Source organism: Vipera berus (assembly GCF_964194415.1).
Source record: "Vipera berus genome assembly, chromosome: 1".
Taxonomy (NCBI): Eukaryota; Metazoa; Chordata; class Lepidosauria; order Squamata; family Viperidae; genus Vipera; species Vipera berus.
The window spans coordinates 186,413,838-186,431,114 of record NC_138202.1 but is presented as its reverse complement, the minus strand read 5'-3'; the positions used below and the strand labels follow the sequence as shown (position 1 = coordinate 186,431,114).

Sequence of the window (17,277 nt, the reverse complement as noted above, 5' to 3'; positions counted from 1 at the left end):
TGACTAGTTGTAAGTTGAGGATTACTTGTATTGATTCAGGGGAGGAACCCATACTGGTATTCACATCAAACCATGAAATAAGCTGCCATAATCGTCTCACAAGTGCTTTTTTTTCAAAAGCAACTGGACTATTTTTCTTTGAGAAAGAAGAATAAAATATTTCACTTCTCATCCAAGACCTGCTGCCGGCATCAAGTTCCCTTCGTCCAGTGCGCTCCCACAGGGAGGGTCTTCTCAGGGTGCCACCGGTAAGAGATTGCCAGCGGGTAACACCCAGGGATAGGGCCTTCTCAGTGGGGGCGCCTGCCCTTTGGAACCAGCTGCCAGTGGAGCTGAGGACTGCCCCCGACCTCCGTTCATTCCGCCGGGGCCTGAAGACCTGGCTCTTCGAGCTCTCTGGCCCAGGCTGAGGATTAATCTTATTTTAACTGGGGTTTTATTTATGCAGGGACAAATATAATTTTTTTAAAATTTGTTTTTAACTTTTGTATCTTGGTTTTTTAATCACCCTGTAAACCGCCCTGAGTCCTTCGGGAAAGGGCGGTATATAAATGTAATAAAATAAATAAATAAATAAATAAATAAATAAATAAATAAGAATCTTCATGAGTTCTGGTGGTCGGTGGGGTGGGGTGGAGTGATGGAAGGATAGGTACTGACAGTTGAGACTGGATGATGGAAGAATGGAAGGATAGGTTCTGATAGGATGTAGAGGATGGAAGGATTGTATTTCTTTGAAGTCATCTGATTCTCTGAGAACTGTTGAGGTCACTTGGGAGTTTATCTGTGCCCTTAGGGTCACCTGAAACAGGGTGCAATTGGTTGTGGAATCTTCTTGGAACTGCTGCAAGGGCTGCATTGTAAACTGGAAATAGGTAGTGTCTTATTTCTTCCTCTCTGTTGAGGGAAGAGTGTTCAAATGATTTTTTTTACCCCTTTTTTAAACCAATGGTTTTGTTTCATCAATGTACAGGTCTGCACATGTCTCACTACATTGTGTTGCATATATCACATTGCTGCTTTTGTCTGGGTGTAATATCCTTGGGGTGGAAAAACTTCTGCCTTAGTTATTCTTGGGTTTAAAGTGTACATGTATGAGGGTGAAGGTTCGTTCTCTGAGCTTGTGGGTTGGTTTCTGAATGTTTCGTTACAAGGCTAGGTAACATCTACAGAGGAGGATGTCAGTGTTAGTGTTCTGTTTATAAAGGCTTCAGGTGTGTCAAGTGAAGGTCTTGTGATGGGTCAGGTATGAGTCATCAGGTATGAGTCATCAGTGAAAGGCTTGTGATGAGTCTTGTGATATTGAGGTTATATCAGATCAGGGTCATTGGGAGGTGAATTGCTGGTGGGAGGGGGAGGAGAACTTGTGTGGGTTGGTTGAGGGTTGGTGCTGCCTCTGGTTGGTTGTGTGGCACATTTGGAATCTGAGGGGTTCGAAGGCTCGTTGTAGGTGATGTGCCTGTTGATGGAATTAGTGTAATGGTTGGTACTGTAAACTTTCAGCCTGGTGATTTAGGGTTCTGAACATTCATGGTTTGTGGTGAGAATCAAAATGTAAATACTAATTTCCACGCATGGATTTTCTGTAAACTTCACAGTTAAGGTTTCTGTCTTCCTTAACGTGCACTGCACAGTCCATGAAAGCCAGATGTTTTCTTTAACATCTTCCCATGTGAACTTAATGTATTTGTCCACAGTGCTGATGTGTTTGGCGAAGGCTTCCGCTTTCTGTATTCTATTATTGACTCAAGTATCATCCACATACCTATACCAATTAGTGGGTGGAAATCCTGTGAAGGAGTTATGTTTTGGTTTCTACCTCTTCCATGTAGAGATTGGCAACAATGGGGGACACAGGTAAATGCATGGCACGGACGTATTTTTGTCTGTATAAACCTTTATTGTATTTGAAATAGGTAGTGGTCAGACAGAGATGCAACAAGGCACATTTGTGTTCTGGGCTGAGGTTAGTTCTGTTGCTACTGTGTTTTGTAGCAATGTTTCTTCACTACCATGACAGCTTCAGTTGTTGGAATGCAAGTGAAAAGTGAAGTTATATCATAAGAAACCATAGTATCCAATATTAGTTTTCAAACCTTGCTGACGAAGTCCTGTGAATTGTTGATGTGGTGTTGCCAATCAGAGGGACTAAGGTGGTTAAATGTTTCATAATGTTATAGGTCAGGGCTTTTCAACCAGTGGTATGGGTACCACCTGTGGTACATTGGTACCTGGCAGCTGGTACGTGACCATCCTAGAAAAGTGGTAGTGGGGGAAGGGGAATGAGCTGAACTGGTGGCAGCACCGCACAAGCCTGAGAGAGAGATGGCTGGAGCTGCAGGGCTATCAGGGCTCAGCAAAAGCACCAGGATCAGCACTTCTCCGGGACTGTCAGGGCTTAGCAAAAGTGCCAGGATCAGCGCCAGGCTCCAGTTGGAGCTCGGCGCTGATCCTGGTGCTTCTGAGCCCAGAAGAAGCGTCGATCAGCTGGAATGTTGCAGCATCTCCAGGGTCTTGTGATTTACTTTCAGATGCTTGGCAACGGATTCATATTTATGATGGTCACAGTGTCCCTGCTGCAACCACCCAGCAGATGGGGGGAATAAAAACCAAACACCCTCCACCCCGCCCTTGCTGTCAATCCTCAACATAAATGCTCACAACGAAAACCTTGGACAGGAGGAAGAGCACTGCCGGGGAGGCAGCCAGGTGTCTTGCTTGGGTGTGGCTTGGAGGGCACTTTTTTCAGTGCCATTGTAACTTCGAATAGTCACTGTAAGTCGAGGACTACCTGTACTTCATTACTTTTTTCTTTTTTCTTTTTTTGGTCATCAGGTTTTTGACACCTTGCTAGGCGACTGGTGGTACCATAGAATACAGAGGAATAATGGCTTATGTTGATTTCTATTAGAACCTAGGATTTCATTTACTTTTTTTTTGCAACTCCACCATACTATTGGCTCAGATTCAGTTTGTGATCTCCCACATTCCTGATTCTTTCATATGCACTGCTGCCCATTACGGTCCCTCCCTTCCCCAATTTGGATGACACTGACTGTAGTAATTAATTAATTGTCCACACAGGGTAACTCTGGGCATCTTACAATTCACACACACACACACACTCTATACACTATACACAGTGTGAGGTCGGCCCCAAATCTCCTTACCTTTCATAAGAATTAAAGACCTTTATGGATATGGCTTACTGATTACTGTGAGAAACAGATTTCTAGAAAAGATAGGACATTACGCATATACAGTATGAATGTAAATCTCAGCTGGGAGGAGGTCTCTTTAGAATAATGAAATTTATATAAATTTTGCAGTGAATTCAGAATTATACTGGCCAGTAATGAAGCTTATAGAACCTTGTATCAAAGAGGGCTATTGATCTGTTCCATCTATAACAATAACTGTATTGTCTAATAATTTTTCATAATTATACTATAGTAGTCAAGCCCTGAGATTAAGGAGCAGGAACAAGAGTTATATATGTGTTGTAAAAGACTGGAGTAAAATAAATAAATAAAATTACTAATTATTAAAATCAGAGAGATTGTTTAGTATTCCTAACTATAATTGCACTATACAAAACAAATTTCACAATTCCTAAATTTCTGCCCTTTGTATATTCTTACAAACTCTAATTTTGGAAATATTGTAAAAGTTGTTTGCTATGTGGCATGAAAACAAACCGTTACTATCACATGTAAAAATGAAAGCCAAAATATTATCAATACCAGACCAACCTTTAGTTCTCCTGTAGCTACTTTAAATACAAGCTCTATGACACAGCCAACAGCAAGACGAGCAGCACTGAAGGAATGCACTTCATTCCAAATTGTATCATTGTCCACCTGAATAAAGATGGATTCAGAAATATTGTAAAGATACTGTTGTAAATTCTGAAACAATTTAGACTACACAGAGCAGTGCATACTGACTACTGGAACTGTTAAATCATAACTTAAGTGTTATAATTATAAATGCAAATAATGATAAATACTCCCCAACTCAAAATTGGTAGCACTGCCATCACAAATATAAATACTGATTTACTTTTTTAAAAAGTTATTTAGCTACAGATAAACTGCTTATACACCTATAAGTGAAGTTCTTTAAGTGGTTATCCTCATGCATCCATTTTGGGACATGTTCAGATATAAGATTTTTGACAAGAAACATATCTTGTCTGTATCATATCATACATCTTCTAAAACACAGCTCCCAATATTCCATTTTCATTTCTGAAGACCATTCCAAATAATTACAGAACCAAACCACAATTATTTCCTAAGAGAAGAAGCATAGGTTGTATGAATCCACAAAAATCATCTATAAAAATCCAGTTACTGTAACTAACCAGATTTAATCTTGGTTTCTGTAATATTCCACACCTAAGAATAATTAACTAGCCACATGTTACTTATAAAATGTTAAAAAAAGTCAGCAGATAGTTTAGTTTAGTTTAGTTTATTGAATTTATATACCGCCCTTTTCCCATAGGACTCAGGGCGGTTTACAAAGTATTTAAAAACATCAATACAATACAAAAGTTAAAGACAAATAAAATAATTAAATTTAATCCCTGAACAAATATAAAACCCCATTTAAAAACTCTCAGCCTGGGCCAGAAAGCTCAAAGAGCCAGGTCTTCAGGTCCCGGCGGAATGACCGAAGGTCGGGGGCAGTCCTAAGCTCCACTGGCAGCTGGTTCCAAAGGGCAGGCGCACCCACTGAGAAGGCCCTCCCCCTGGGTGTTATCCGCTGGCAGTCTTTTACCGGCGGCACCCTGAGAAGGCCCTCCATGTGGGAGCGCACAGGACGAAGGGAGCTTGATGCCGGCAGCAGGTGTTCCCTTAAATATCCCGGACCCAAGCCATTTAGGGCTTTATAGGTCATCACCAGCACCTTTAATCTCACCCGGAGGGCAACTGGAAGCCAATGCAGCTCGCGAAGTAGAGGTGCTACATGGGAGTATTGGGAAACCCCCATCACAACTCGCGCAGCAGCATTCTGCACCAGCTGAAGCCTCCGAGTGGTCCTCGAGGGCAGCCCCATATACAGAGCGTTGCAGTAGTCTAAACGGGAGGTCACGAGCGCATGGGTGACTGTGCGTAGGGCATCTCGGTCCAGATAGGGTCGCAACTGGCGCACCAGGCGAACCTGGGCAAAAGCCCCTCTGGTCACGGATCCTATGTGATCTTCAAAACTGAGCCGTGAATCCAGGAGGACACCCAAGTTGCGAGCCCTATCAACGGGGGGGGGGTAACATAGCATAGCATAGCTTTGCTGAAGAAAGTGTCTTTAAAAAAACCCAGATATCAAAATTAAAATGCTAAATGAAGACAAATGGCTCTGACCAGGTGGCAGCCCTGCATATGTTGATAGGAGAAGATACTTTGGAAAGGGGATTGTGAGTATTTAGCTAACTGGCTATGGAATATGTTTATTAATATAAATTACCGTATTTTCCGGTGTATAAGATGACTTTTTAACCCATGAAAATCATCTCAAAAGTTGGGGGTCGTCTTATACGCCCAGTCGTCTTATACGCCGGAAAATCAGCGAGCCCAGGAAGGCACGCCCTCCCCTCTCACTGTGGAGGAAACAGGGCAGGCTGGCATCTGGTGGGAGCCGGCAGGGCAGTCCTGCACACGCGCACGCTACCCAGCTGTTAAGGAGCACTCCTTAGCAGCTGGGGAGTGCACGCGTGTGCAGGACTGCACTGCCGGCTCCTGCCCGACGCTCTTCCCTCTTTTTTTTATTAAAAAGTTTTACAAAAACAAAGTTTTACAATATATCCCCAAATCCCCCTCACCCCAAACCCGCCCACTTCCCCCCCACTTCCCAGAGCTAAATACAGGATTATAGTTATAATAATAATAATAATTCTAAATAAAAATTATGCAAATATACAATTAACCAAATTCATAATGTGCTTTAACTCCCCTTTAACATAACTATAAACAAAGTACAAATAACAATATCCCACTAAAATCTACTCATAAGCTAAATGGAACTTTTTAGTCCCATATTTGTTCTGAATATAATCTATCCATCTCCTCCAAACTGAAATATATCTTTCCTGTAAATGATCTTTCAAATAAGCAGAAATCTTAGACATTTCTGCAAGATTCGAAACTTTAAACACCCATTCTTCTATAGTAGGCAAACTATCCTTCTTCCAATATTGTCCCACCAGTAACCGTGCTGCTGTTATCATATTCAACATCAAATTAGTTTCTTTAACATCACAATCTACAACAATACCCAATAAAAACAATTGCGGAGAAAACTTTATCTTTCTCTTAAAAATCTTTTGAATGTTCCACCAAATTTTGATCCAAAAAGCTTTTATATTTCTACAAGTCCACCACATGTGAAAATAGGTAGCTTCTAAACTACCACATCTCCAACATTTAGACTGTAAATTATACATTTAGACTGTATATTAGACAACTTCTTGGGATCCAGATGCCATCTATAAAACATTTTATAAAAATTTTCTCTTAAGTTTTGGGCCTGAGTAAATTTAACATTTCTGACCCAAATTATCTCCCAAGTGTCCAACGAAATTGGTTCCTGAATATTTTGTGCCCACTTTATCATACAGTCTTTTACCAATTCCGTTTCCGAATCCAATTCAATTAAAGCATTATATATCCTTTTTATATGTGCACAATTTAAATCTCTAATTTGTTTTACTAAATTTTGATCTATAATTGTGATGCCAACCTTTTGATCTGACTTCCACCTAGCTTTCAATTGAGTATATTGAAACCAAGAGTAACTTATGTTTTCTTGTCTTAACTCATCTAATGATTTAAGTTGCCAATCATTCCCTTGCAATCTAAGTAATTCCTTATAAGAAACCATATCCATACTCACTCCCATAGATACGCCCTCTATCGCGTGTCCAGGAATTCCCCAAATCAGTATTTCATAATTTAACTTATAATAATACTTTTTCCAGACACTCAATAAAGCGCTTCTAAGAATATGGGATTTGAAAGCCCTGTCCACCTTCTTATCGTAAAGCAAATATGCATGCCATCCATATACCAAATCCCATCCCTCAAGATGAAGTATTCTCTTATTAGTTAAATTAAGCCAATCACTAACCCACGTCAAGGCAACCGCATCATAATACAATTTCAAATTCGGCGCCTTGAGTCCCCCTCTTTCCCTAGCATCTTGTAAAATCTTAAATTTAACTCTTGGTTTTTCCCCCGCCCAAATAAATTTATTAATACCCTTCTGCCATTGATCAAGGTTGGCATCCTTTTTCAATATAGGTATCATTTGAAACAGAAAGAGATACTTTGGCAGAACATTCATTTTAACAACTGCAATTCTTCCCAGTATTGATAATTGTAATTTTTTCCAATAATTTAAATCCCTTTGTACCTTCAACCATAGTGTTTCATAATTATTCTTATACAATTTTATATTTGAGGCTGCAATATATACTCTGTCAGAATCCATTTATATCACATTTCATAAATGTATAGGTAGAACAATGTGCTTATTCTGGGGATTCTGCCATCTCTCCGAAGGGGGGGGGGAGAGGATAGACTTTGGGCATCTTCAAACAACAGGGAACATTTGAACTGGGGGAGGGAGGGGGAGTGACAGATCTGGATTGTATCTTCATTTACAACAAAAAAGGAAGCAATAACCATAAAACCAAGGAGAGTTCCCTTTCCCATGGAAGGGCCTGACATCTGACCAAATGGATGAGGGGAGGGGCTGAAATGTGAATGCTTTATATAGGATTGAAATGTAACTTTGTTAGATTCCATCTTGTATTGCCACAATCGATTCCATCCTAGTAAACATTTTCCTTTTGGACTAAACTTGCATCCAAGAGTTCTTATTTCCTAAGATGTGGATTGAGGTGGGTCCTGACAGTAGACGGAATCTGCTTTAAGAGTCAACCTGGAAGGGAAAACCTTACCGGGGGACTTTGCAACAAATAAAATGTCTGGCGACGAAGCAAGAGAGGAGGGAAGCCCCATGGATTCCCCCCAAATGGAATCCCAGAGACAATGGGAAGCTGAAGCAGCATATTCCCCCGGGGAAGAAGTGGTGGAGCAGTACGACCGAAAACCCCGATGGTCGATGGGCGTTGGAAGGAAAAGTGAGTGGGAAAAGGCTTCGGGAGAAGCGACCCTGAGGCAGAGTAACCACCAACTGGAATGGAGGCAAGAGATGGAGAGTTCCCTGCATGCCAGTGAGGAGGAGCAGATCCTGGAAAAGGCCATTGATCTGATGAAAGCAACCCTGAGCTCACTGAGGGAGGAGAGAGCTGAAAATCGCAACCGAGGCAGCGCCTGGGGACGTAACTGGAAAGGTAACGGAGGGGATCCAACACCTGAAACCCTGGGGCCGTCCAATGGAACAGGAATTGCTGCCTCAGCAGTACCCACCCACCCCAGAACCACATACGGGGACCAGGATGAGGAGCGATACCGGCCCCGGTGCAGACAACGCTCCAGCCAAAGACTCCCGCCCCTGGAAGTCAAATTCAAGGGGGAGCCATCACGACTGGGATTTTTCCTAACCCAAGTCCTCAGCTACATGGAAGAGTACGGACGGGACATCCCCAGTGACAAAGCACGCATCCGAATTGTGCAATCTGCCCTGGATGGGACGGCTGCAGACTGGGTGGTGAACTTGCATGACTCCAACACCCCAGAACTCAACGACTTCAACCGATTCATGTCATCTCTGAGGTGGCGGTTCGAGGATCCTTTGGCTGACCGTAAGGCCCGGGAGAGAATCAAAACGGTGAGGCAGGGCAGGCGAGCAGTGGCTGATTATACCCAAGAATTCTGAGCCATTGCCAGCAAGCTGAACTGGCCAGAAGACATCCTCCTCAGCCACTTCAAAGACGGTCTAAACTACGACCTGTATGACGCTTGCCTGCCTCGAGGAGACCCACCCCATCTCGACGACTGGTACATCCTGGCGGAGGAAGTGGAAATAGACCTAGTGAAGAGACACCGCAGAGGAAAACCATGGGGCCGCCTGCCACCCGAGCAAACACGCGAGGGGGAAAAACCACCAGCCACAGCCAAAAAATCAACAGATTGCTTCAACTGCGGGAGAGAGGGCCACCATGCTGCAGAATGTTGTTCAAAAGCCCCCCCACGAAAACCAGAGGCATCATCCTCCAAGAAGCTGGGGAAGCCCCAAGGCAACACAAAAGAATCTTCCATGAAGGGGACAGAGGCTGTAGAGTCCACAATTCCTGCCAGGAACTGGGATTGGACTCTGGCCTGCACCGCAGGGACAGTGGACAACTCGGAAGACAGCTCAGAGGGAGAACCATTGGTAAGTGGACCCCTTCCACCCATACTTAAGACAGTGACTATATTAGCTTCCCCTATGCCTGAAGCAGCCAAAATAAAAGTTCTGTGTTGTGATTCAGGGTCAGCCTGTGGGTTCGGCAGTTGGGTCGGATGACTCAGATGAGGGGGAGGAAGGATGTTGAAGAATTTGCTGATGATGGCTTTGAGGCTCTGCAGAGCCCCCAGCCAGGCCCCTCCCACCTGGTGGAGACCCAGCTGTGTGAGCCTGACAGCGTGGATGAAGATGACCCACAGCTGGCCCTGTTCAAGGACGCCCGACGCAGGAGGCAGTCAAGTAGGAGTAAACAGAGGAAGGCAATGGGGCTTCTCGGAAGGAGGGAGAGAGAAGCCACGCCCTGAACTCTTTATAAAGGACTTGTGTGGGGAGGGCTAGTTTGCTGAAAGCAACCGCTCAGATAGTGTTTCAAAGCTCCGGTATCTTGGTTCGTGTCTTGTTTGTTTTTGTAATAAATTTGGCAGACGTATTCCAGCCTCTTGCCGTCTGTAAAGGGGTTGCCTTTTCTGCAAGGCCGGTAGCAGGCTGGTACAGAACACTCTGATAGACTCTGGGTGCATCCGCTGCCTTATCAGCCCAACGCTGGTGGAGAGATTGAGCATCCCAGTGAGGAAGCTAAAACAACCAATCTCTTTTAGTCAATTAGATGGGACAATAGCAGGGGGAGGACCAGCCACCCTAGCCACTTTACCAATCCACCTATCACTGGGGCCCCATGAGGAGGACATAACGTTTATAGTGGCCCCAGGCATGGAATGCCCAATGATTCTAGGACTGGAATGGCTGAAGAAATGGAACCCCGGGATAAACTGGAGGACAGCAGAACTCAATTTCCCAAAGGGGGGGGCAGAAGAACTTAGACTCCAAAAGCACCCCCCCAACCCAGAGGGAGGAGACAGCAGCAGTGGGGAAAGAGAAGGGGTTACCAGAGATACCGGAGGAATACAGGGACCTGGCTGAGGTTTTCAGTGAGGAAAGAGCAGATGAGCTTCCCCCCCACCGCCCCACAGACTGCACCACAGAATTCAAATCTGGGGCAAAACTCCCAAAACCCAGGATGTATGCCATGAGCCCAAGGGAAATGGCAGAAATGGAAAGATTCATAAAGAAAAACTTAGAAAGAGGATTTATTGAGCTTGCCAAACCCAAAGTGGCCGCACTGGTTCTGTTCAGGGAGAAGAAGGATGGGTCTTTTCGCTTGGTTGTGGACTATAGAAATTTGAACACAATTAGTGAATGTAATCTGTACCCCCTTCCCCTAATGAAGGATATGCTATCCCACCTATCGAAAGGAAAGATTTTTACCAAACTAGACCTGAGGGAAGCATACTACCGTATTAGGATTAAGGAACGAGACGAATGGAAGACTGCATTCAACTGCCCAATGGGGTGCTATCAATTCAAAGTATTGCCATTCGGACTGCAAGGGGCCCCCGTAGTCTTTATGCAATTAATTAATGACGTGCTGAGAGAGCACCTATATAAGGGGGTCCTGGTTTATCTTGATGACATCCTTATCTTCACAGAAACCAAAGAGGAACATATCAAACTAGTCAGAGCAGTCCTAAATATTTAACCTTTTTCACTATTTCAAAACCTGTTAATTTAGATAACATATCCCTTTCACTCATAGATAAGTTCTTAGATAATATCTTAGTTTTATTACTGTTCACCTTAAACCCAGAAACCTTACCATACTGAGTTATAATTTCCATCAAATCTATAACCGACTGTAACGGTTGAGATACTGTCACAACCAAGTCATCGGCAAAAGCTCTCAATCTATAATCATTCTGTTTTATTTTAATTCCCTTTATCATAGAGGACTCTCGAATTTTAATTAATAAAATCTCTAATGTTAAAAGAAACAATAATGGTGATAGGGGGCACCCCTGTCTTGTACCTTTTTCAATTTTAAAGGTCTCTGTTAGTCCCCCATTAACTATAATTTGTGCAGTTTGTTGTCGATAGCATGTAAAATAGCATGTAAAAAACCTTTAATAGCATGTAAAAAACCTTCTCCAAAATTCATCTCCTCAACAACTCTCAATAAAAATTGCCAATTCAATTGGTCAAAGGCTTTCTCTGCATCCAAAAATATCAATGCTGCGGAGACTTGGTTGTTCTTATCCAAGTATTCAAGCAAGTGTACAATTTGTCTTACGTTATATTTCATATACCTTCCAGATATAAATCCCGATTGATCACTATGAATCATTTGTTTCAAAACTTGCATTAATCTATTACCCAATACTTTAGCAAAAATCTTATAATCTGTATTTAAAAGCGATATAGGTCTATAATTTTTAGGTTGAGTAAGATCTTGATCCTCCTTTGGAATCAATGATACAAAAGCTGTCCTCCATGATGGAGGAACTACACCTCCAGTATGAATTTCATTAAACAAAATCTTTAATAATAATAATAATAATAATAATAATAATAATAATAATAATAATAATAATATATTATTTATATACCGCCCTTCTCCTGAAGGACTCAGGGCGGTGAACAGGGCAGATATATAAAAAATACAAAAATACAAAAGTTAAAAGAAAATTAAACATATGCCCAACTAAAAACAGTAAATACAGATATTAAAAATGATCATAAAAACCCAACCCATCAGGCCAGGCCGGCTTGTTCAAATAAGAGTGTCTTCAGATCGCGACGGAAGGAGCGAAGGTCGGGCGCCATCCGGAGCTCAACCGGCAACCGATTCCATAGCTCCGGGGCGCCCACAGAGAAGGACCTCCCCCTGGGGGCCACCAATCGACATTCTCTGATCGGTGGCACCCTGAGGAGGCCCTCTCTGTGGGAGCGTACAGGGCGGAGGGAAGTTGATGCCGGCAGCAGGTGCTCCCTAAGGTACTCCGGACCCATGCCATGTAGGGCCTTAAACACCATTACCAGTACCTTGAATCTCACCCAGAAGACAACTGGTAACCAATGCAGCTCACGGAGCAGAGGTGTAACATGGGAGTATCGGGAGACTCCCAACACAACTCTCGCGGCTGCATTCTGTACCAGTTGGAGCCTCCGAGTGGTCTTCAAGGGCAGCCCCATGTAGAGAGCGTTGCAGTAGTCCAGACGAGAGGTCACGAGCGCGTGAGTGACCGTACATAAAGCATCCCGGTCTAGATAGGGCCGCAACTGGCGCACCAGGCGAACCTGGGCGAAGGCCCCCCTAGTCACAGCTACTATATGGTCTTCCAGAGTGAGCCGTGAATCTAGAAGGACTCCCAAGTTGCGAGCCCTATCTACAGGGAGTAATAGTTCACCCCCCATGGAAAGAGATGGAATGTTCTGAATATCCCGGGATGCCGGGATGCACAGCCACTCAGTCTTGTCGGGGTTGAGTTGAAGTCTGTTCCTCCCCATCCAGACCCGAACCGCCTCCAGGCAACGGGACATCACGTCGAGGGGGTGGTTTGGGGTCAAAATAAAAAGCTGGGTATCATCGGCGTACTGATGATACCCAACTCGAAAACCACGAATGATCTCACCCAGCGGTTTCATGTAGATGTTGAACAGGAGAGGCAAGAGGACCGACCCCTGAGGAACTCCACAAACGAGAGACCTCGAGGTCGACCTCTGCCCCCCTGCCAACACCGACTGCGAGCGTCCCAGGAGATAGGAGGAGAACCACTGCAAAACCGTGCCTCCCACTCCCAATCCCCTGAGACGCCGCAGCAGGATACCATGGTCGATGGTATCGAACACCGCTGAGAGGTCTAATAGGACTAGGACAGAGGAATGTCCCCTGTCCCGAGCCCTCCAGAGATCATTCACCAGAGCGACCAATGCCGTCTCCGTGCTGTACCCGGGCCTGAAACCTGATTGGTAAGGGTCTAGATAATCCGCTTCATCCAGGACCAGAGGGAGCTGATGCGCCACCACACTCTCAACAACCTTCGCAAGAAAGCGAAGGTTGGAGACCGGACGAAAGTTATTCAACACAGCTGGGTCCAAGGCAGGCTTCTTGAGGAGAGGTCTCACCACCGCCTCTTTCAAGACGGTGGGGAAACTACCCTCACTCAAAGAGGCAGATATAACCGCCTGGAACCAGCCTCCTATCCCCTCCCTGGCCGCATAAACCAGCCAGGAAGGGCACGGGTCCAATAAACATGTGGTGGAGCTCAGCCGCCCCATAATCCTGTCCACTTCCTCCGGAGTCACAGAATCAAACTCCTCCCAGGTAATATCGACAAGACCACCCGTGTCCTGATCGTCAGACTGCCCAGTCAGAGTCCAGACCGGTCCGAATCCAAGCGATTTTGTCCGACAGATGTTGGTTAAACTCCTTGGCACGACCCTGCAAGGGTTCCTCCCTCACCTCCTGATTAAGGAGGGAGCGGGTTACCCTAAACAGGGCTGCCGGGCGATTATCTGCGGACGCAATAAGGGTAGCGAAGTGATTAGACCTCGCCGCCCTTATCGCCGCGAGATAAGACCTAATGTAGGTTCTTAGTCACAATCGGTCGGATTCGGATCGGCTGGATCTCCAACAGCTCTCTAGGCCCCGTCTCTGACGCTTCATCTCCCGAAGCTCTGTGGAAAACCATGGAGCTCGATGGGATCTGCACCAGGTCAGGGGCCGCAAGGGTACAACTCGGTGAAGAGCCTCCGTGGCTGCCCTTTCCCAGGCTTCCACTAAGGCATCCGCCGAGTTGTGAGCGAAGGAGGCAGGTGGGGTCCCCAGCGCTGCCTGGAACCTCTCAGGGTCCATTAAGCACCCGGGGCAGTACCATCTAGTTGGTTCCACACACCCACGGTGGGGAGTGGCAAAATGGAAGACCAGCCGCAGGAGATGATGATCGGTCCATGACAGGGGTATAACAATTGGGGAGCCCCCACCAAGATCATCTAACCACCGTCCAGATAAGAAAATCAGGTCAAGGGTGTGGCCTCCCTCATGGCCTCCCTCATGAGTCGGTCCAGAAATTACTTGCGTCAGGTCCATGGCCGTCATGGAAGCCATGAACTCCCGAGATAACTCAGAAGATTCTCCCAAGGATGGTAGATTGAAGTCACCCAAAACTATAAGTTTGGGGAACTCAATCACCAACCCAGAGAGGATATCGAGAAGCTCAGGCAGGGCTGCTGCTACGTGACTAGGCGAAAGGTACACCAGCAGCAAGCCCAACTGTGCACCAGGGCCACATCTCAAGAAGAGAGACTCACACCCGACTATCTGGGGAACGGTGGTCTCCCGCGGACACAAGGTCTCCCTCATGACAACCGCCACTCCCCCGCCCCTACCCTGAGCCCGAGGCCGGTGTAGCACCCGGAAACCTGGTGGGCAAAGATCGGCCAGAGGAATACCGCCCTCTGGGCCCAACCAAGTCTCCGTGATGCAAGCCAGGTCCGCATGCTCACCCTCGACCAGATCCCGGACGAGAGGAGCCTTATTAACAACAGACCTGGCGTTCAAGTACACCAACCGGAGCTCAGGTGGCTGCACATCCTCGCTCCCGGGACCTCGGGGCAGAAACAGAGGGTCGGAGTGCCTCACCGCTTGTAAGCAGTGGAGAGGCCTTCCCAGAAGTCGATACGGCCCTCTGTTCATACGCCTGCTGTTCAATCATTTCAGGCAACAACTTGTTATAGTAAATTGCTGTTAGTCCATCTGTTCCCGGAGCCTTGCCCAATTTCAACTGTTTAATAGCTAAAGAAATTTCTTCTGATGTAATTGGGCAATTCATCTCAAGTTGTTGTTCTTTTGAGAGTCTCGGAAAATGAGCTCCCTGTAAATACTTGTCTATATCTAAAGCTTGTATATTTTCTTTAGAATATAATTTCGAGTAAAAATCTAAAAAACTCCTCTTAATCAAATTTTGTTGGTAGACTTCTTTTCCTTTATATTCTATTTTATCTATAGTACGAGATTTCTGTTTCTTCCTTAATTGATAAGCCAACCATCTACCAGGCTTATTAGCGTTACAAAAAGTATTGTGTTTAGCATAGCGCAAATTAATTGCTACTTGATCAGCCAGTAGCAAATTAAATTGTTCTTTCTTTTTTTTTTTATTTTAATTTTTTTTAAAAAAAAAAACCCCTTCCCCCTCCCTCCTCCCCTCCCTACCTCCCCCCTATCCCCCCTCCCCCTCTCCCTCCTCCCTCCCCTGCCTCCCCCCCCCTACTTCCCCTCCTCCCCCCCTCCCCCCCCGACTTCCCAGAGCAAAATACAAGGTATATATCTAAAAAGCAATCATAAACAATCATATACTAACAATTATAAACTCTAAAATCCATCACTCTCTAGCTTATATAGAGTAAACCAATCCTTAATAATACTAAATATGTATAAAGAACTAAAATAAAAGAAAACTAGCGTCATTCCCATCTATGTTCTTCCACAATTCACTATTTCCTAAACATATTCTCATTTGCACATCACAAGCACCTATCCCTATTAACCTCTCTAGCCAAAATAGGCTATAATAGATAGTTCTTACACAAATTAACCCACATTAACCCACAAAACTTTTTTCCTCTTCCTCTGTAGTAAATTGTCCATTAATTCCAAATTAAAGATTCTGTTACCATACATATCATCCCAAAACTCTTGAAAAACACAACTACCACTTGACTATCAGTATGTTGTGGAAGTTCCATAGATTTCTACTAGTCCTATTTTCTTTTCTTTTTTGAGCGTTTTAAGGCAGCACGCGTCACCCTCTGTTCTCTAGGATCATCCAAAAGAGTTGCAGCTTGATCTCCTCCTGTACCATTCTCGTCTATCTGTCCATCTTCATCCTCTTGATGTTCTCCTTCTCCAGATCCCTCTGCATCTTCCAAAAGTGTTGATGGGATTGCTTTTAAGACATTGTTGTAAAAATCATGCGCTTGCTTCACAGTACCCAAACAGTACCTTTTGCCTTCATACATGAAACTCAACCCAGCTGGAATCTCCCATCTGAACCTTATTTCTCTTTGCTTGAGCTCTTGCACCAGAAATATAAAATCCTTCCTTCTCTTTAAAATCTTTGGAGGAATTTCTTTTAGAACCAAAACTTCTTGACCAGCAATCACAACTTTAGTATCATAGGCAGCTTGTATAACTTCATCTCTAATTTCCCTTTTTACAAAGTAAACCACCACATCTCTAGGCAACTTTCTCTGTTTAGCAATCCACGAGTTCACACGAAACACTTTGTCCATGCCTTGTTTTATTTCAGATGCTGGATGGTTCAATACCACCTCAAAAGCCTCAGAAACCAGCTGCTTTAAATCTTCCTTAATATTCTCTTTTAGGCCTCTAATTCTAACAGCAAACTGCATCTGATAAAATTGAGCCAGACTCAGTTCGCTATCCATTTTGTCTTTTAAATCTTCAATTTCCAATACTTTTGCTTCTAATATAGCATTCTTTTGAGTCAATTCTTTCACTTTGTCATCCAGCACCTCCACACAATTAGCTACTTTATGCACTGAGGACAAAATGTCTACCTTCATCTCTCTAAGTTTCTGTTCCATCCTTTCTTCCATTCTCTGCTCCAATTTCTCCAATTTCTCCTCCATCTGTGCAAATTTAACACCCATTGACTCCAAAATTAACTGGGTATGTTTTTCAAGATCCTTCGATGTCACTACATCTGGAGAGTGCAACGCCTGCAGTAATGATTGTTGTTGCACCGGAGAATTTCCAGCACTCCGAAAAGTTCTAGGGGGAGGTTTAGACGCCATCTTTTACTTACAATTGTGACGCACTTTCGCTTTAAGTTTTAAGCAAAGTCCATCAAGCTCGAGAGTAAAATAAAATAATCCTCTTCATCTCTTCATCTTTCCCTCTTGTACTGCTCTGCCTGCTCTTTTCCTTTCATAGTCTCTCCTTCAAGCAGGGATGGTCGCAGACGCCTGGCTCTGCTCCATGAAGTCCGGAGCAGAGACGCTAGCCAG

The 17,277-nt window shown here is 44.4% G+C and overlaps 1 protein-coding gene across 4 annotated transcripts in view; it reads right to left on the bottom strand.

Annotated features, from left to right (window-relative positions):
- Nucleotides 1-17,277, bottom strand: part of HDAC4 (histone deacetylase 4) — a 392,113-nt gene that overhangs the window by 81,609 nt on the left and 293,227 nt on the right. For all 4 annotated transcript variants that reach the window (XM_081338797.1, XM_081338799.1, XM_081338798.1 and 1 more), the window contains one exon: nt 3,753-3,860. In XM_081338797.1, the coding sequence (XP_081194923.1) occupies nt 3,753-3,860 (108 nt within the window). The remainder of the gene's footprint in view (nt 1-3,752; nt 3,861-17,277) is intronic.